This window comes from Tachysurus vachellii, chromosome 22 (genome assembly GCF_030014155.1).
Source record: "Tachysurus vachellii isolate PV-2020 chromosome 22, HZAU_Pvac_v1, whole genome shotgun sequence".
NCBI classification, from domain to species: Eukaryota; Metazoa; Chordata; class Actinopteri; order Siluriformes; family Bagridae; genus Tachysurus; species Tachysurus vachellii.
Genome location: NC_083481.1, coordinates 17,794,524 through 17,797,023, shown reverse-complemented (window position 1 = coordinate 17,797,023; position 2,500 = coordinate 17,794,524). Strand labels below are relative to the sequence as shown.

Genomic DNA, 2,500 nt, shown 5'->3' with positions numbered 1-2,500 from the left:
CATACACACTTCTACACACACACACATACACATACACACTTCTACACACACACACACACACACACACACACATACACATACACACTTCTACACACACACATATACACATACACACTTCTACACACACACACACACACACACACACACACATACACATACACACTTCTACACACACACACATACACATACACACTTCTACACACACACACACACACACACACACACACTTCTACACACACATACACATACACACTTCTACACACACACACACACACACACACACACACATACACACACATACACACACACACACACACATACACACACACACACACACACACACATACACACTTCTACACACACACACATACACATACACACTTCTACACACACACACACACACACACACACACATACACACTTCTACACACACACATACACATACACACTTCTACACACACACACACACATATACACACTTCTACACACACACACACACATACACACTTCTATACACACACACATACACATACATACTTCTACACACACACACACACACACACACATTCACACTTCTACACACACACACACACACACACACATACACATGCACACTTCTACACACACACACACACACACACACACACACAGACCCTTGATTCTTATGCATTACTGACAAAAATACTGAACTAAATCTGATCTAGTGAGTGAGCTGCACTGGTCATTTATCTAAAACCAGGTAGAACTGGTACAGTGTTGTTATGGTAACAGGATGAGGGACCCTCATGGGATTCTGGGTAGAGCTGAGCTGTCTGTACCTCTGATACGGTGTTTGTTGTCTAACTTTAAAATAGTGCCGTTCAGTGTGGCTAAATTTTACAGAGACGGTGAAGAGAAAAGAGCTGACATTTACATCCCTCTTGTCGTTATTCATTCTTTCATTCTTTCTCTCTCTCAGAAAGAAGAAACTAAGAAATGTCTCTCAGTCTGTCTCTTCGTCTGAGTGCACAGAGTTCATCTGGAGATGAAAGATTAAATCTGAGTGTGATTTTATCCTTTAGACCTGTACTGAGCATCATGCAGGTCTACATGGACTTCACACAGGCATGCTGTGTGTGTGTGTGTGTGTGTGTGTGTGTGTGTGTGTGTAGTTCCACATGCCAGTATTAGCATCCCAATGGGATGTTCTGTGAGAATCCGTAGCCCAGGGCACGGGACTGGCATCTCAAATCGTCCCACAATTAGTCGCCTGAACAATTATTCCTCTGTGAAGTGGCTCGTCTCTAACGCACTATAAAGTGGTGGGCTGTTAGTTAAGGAGCTTGTTGTGGAAGCCTTGGTAACCATGGTGATTTTTTCTTGTGTGTGTGTGTGTGTTTTCCAGACAGCCTACACCATTCCCATCCTGGCGTTTGCATTCGTCTGCCATCCGGAGGTGCTGCCCATTTACACTGAGCTGCGCAAGTAAGTGTTTGAAGAGATCTCTGGGATCCGTCCTTCATCTGTCCTGAAGATGGCAGAGAACGAAAAGATTAGAAACAGTTCCAGAAAATTTCACATCACACATCTTATTAATCTTTAAATGTTGTTTGTGTGTGTCTGTGTGTATGTGTATGTGTGTCTGTGTGTATGTGTGTGTGTCTGTGTGTAGGTTTATGTGTGCATGTGTGTCTGTGTGTATGTGTATGTGTGTGTGTCTGTGTGTAGGTTTATGTGTGTGTGTGTTTGTGTGCATGTGTGCATGTGTGTCTGTGTGTATGTCTGTGTGTGTGTCTGTGTGTGTGCGCGCCTGTGTGTGTTTGTGTGTGCCTGTGTGTGTGTGTTTGTGTATGTGTTTGTGTGTGCCTGTGTGCTTTAGTGTGTGTGTTCGTGTGTGTGTGTGTGTGCCTGTGTGTGTGCCTGTGTGCTTTAGTGTGTGTGTTCGTGTGTGTGTGTGCCTGTGTGTGTGCCTGTGTGCTTTAGTGTGTGTGTTCGTGTGTGTGTGTGTGTGCCTGTGTGTGTGCCTGTGTGCTTTAGTGTGTGTGTGTGTGTGTGTGTGTGCCTGTGTGTGTGTGCCTGTGTGCTTCAGTGTGTGTGTGTGTGTGTGTGTGTGTGTGTGTTTATCACATCCTCTTATTCTCTGATTTCAGCCCCACTAAGAAAAAGATGCAGCACGTGTCCAACATCTCCATCGCTGTCATGTACATCATGTATTTTCTGGCTGCACTGTTCGGATATCTGACCTTCTACGGTGAGGAAACACTCAGTCACGTCCTGACTCCTGTTCTGCTCTGTTCTGTTCAAGTGGAAATGATTAATGTGACATGGCAAAGGTTAAAGAAAACTTTTAAAGTTTTAGTTGTAACTTTATTGTAGTATAATGAATATGTACAGATGTCAGAGCTAAAGAAGAGCTAAAGTAAAAGAGGAAACTTGGTGTCAGACATTTGCTTCTTTCTGCCTCAGAACATTAATATTATTATCACTAACATTACATGTGTTGGGTTATTTGTGCATGTTT

The 2,500-nt window shown here is 43.4% G+C and overlaps 1 protein-coding gene across 2 annotated transcripts in view; it reads left to right on the top strand.

The window, feature by feature from the left end:
• The window catches only part of slc38a3a (solute carrier family 38 member 3a), a 37,861-nt gene that overhangs the window by 29,021 nt on the left and 6,340 nt on the right, over positions 1-2,500 (top strand). For both annotated transcript variants that reach the window (XM_060857921.1, XM_060857922.1), the window contains 2 exons: positions 1,385-1,464; positions 2,130-2,230. In XM_060857921.1, the coding sequence (XP_060713904.1) occupies positions 1,385-1,464; positions 2,130-2,230 (181 nt within the window). The remainder of the gene's footprint in view (positions 1-1,384; positions 1,465-2,129; positions 2,231-2,500) is intronic.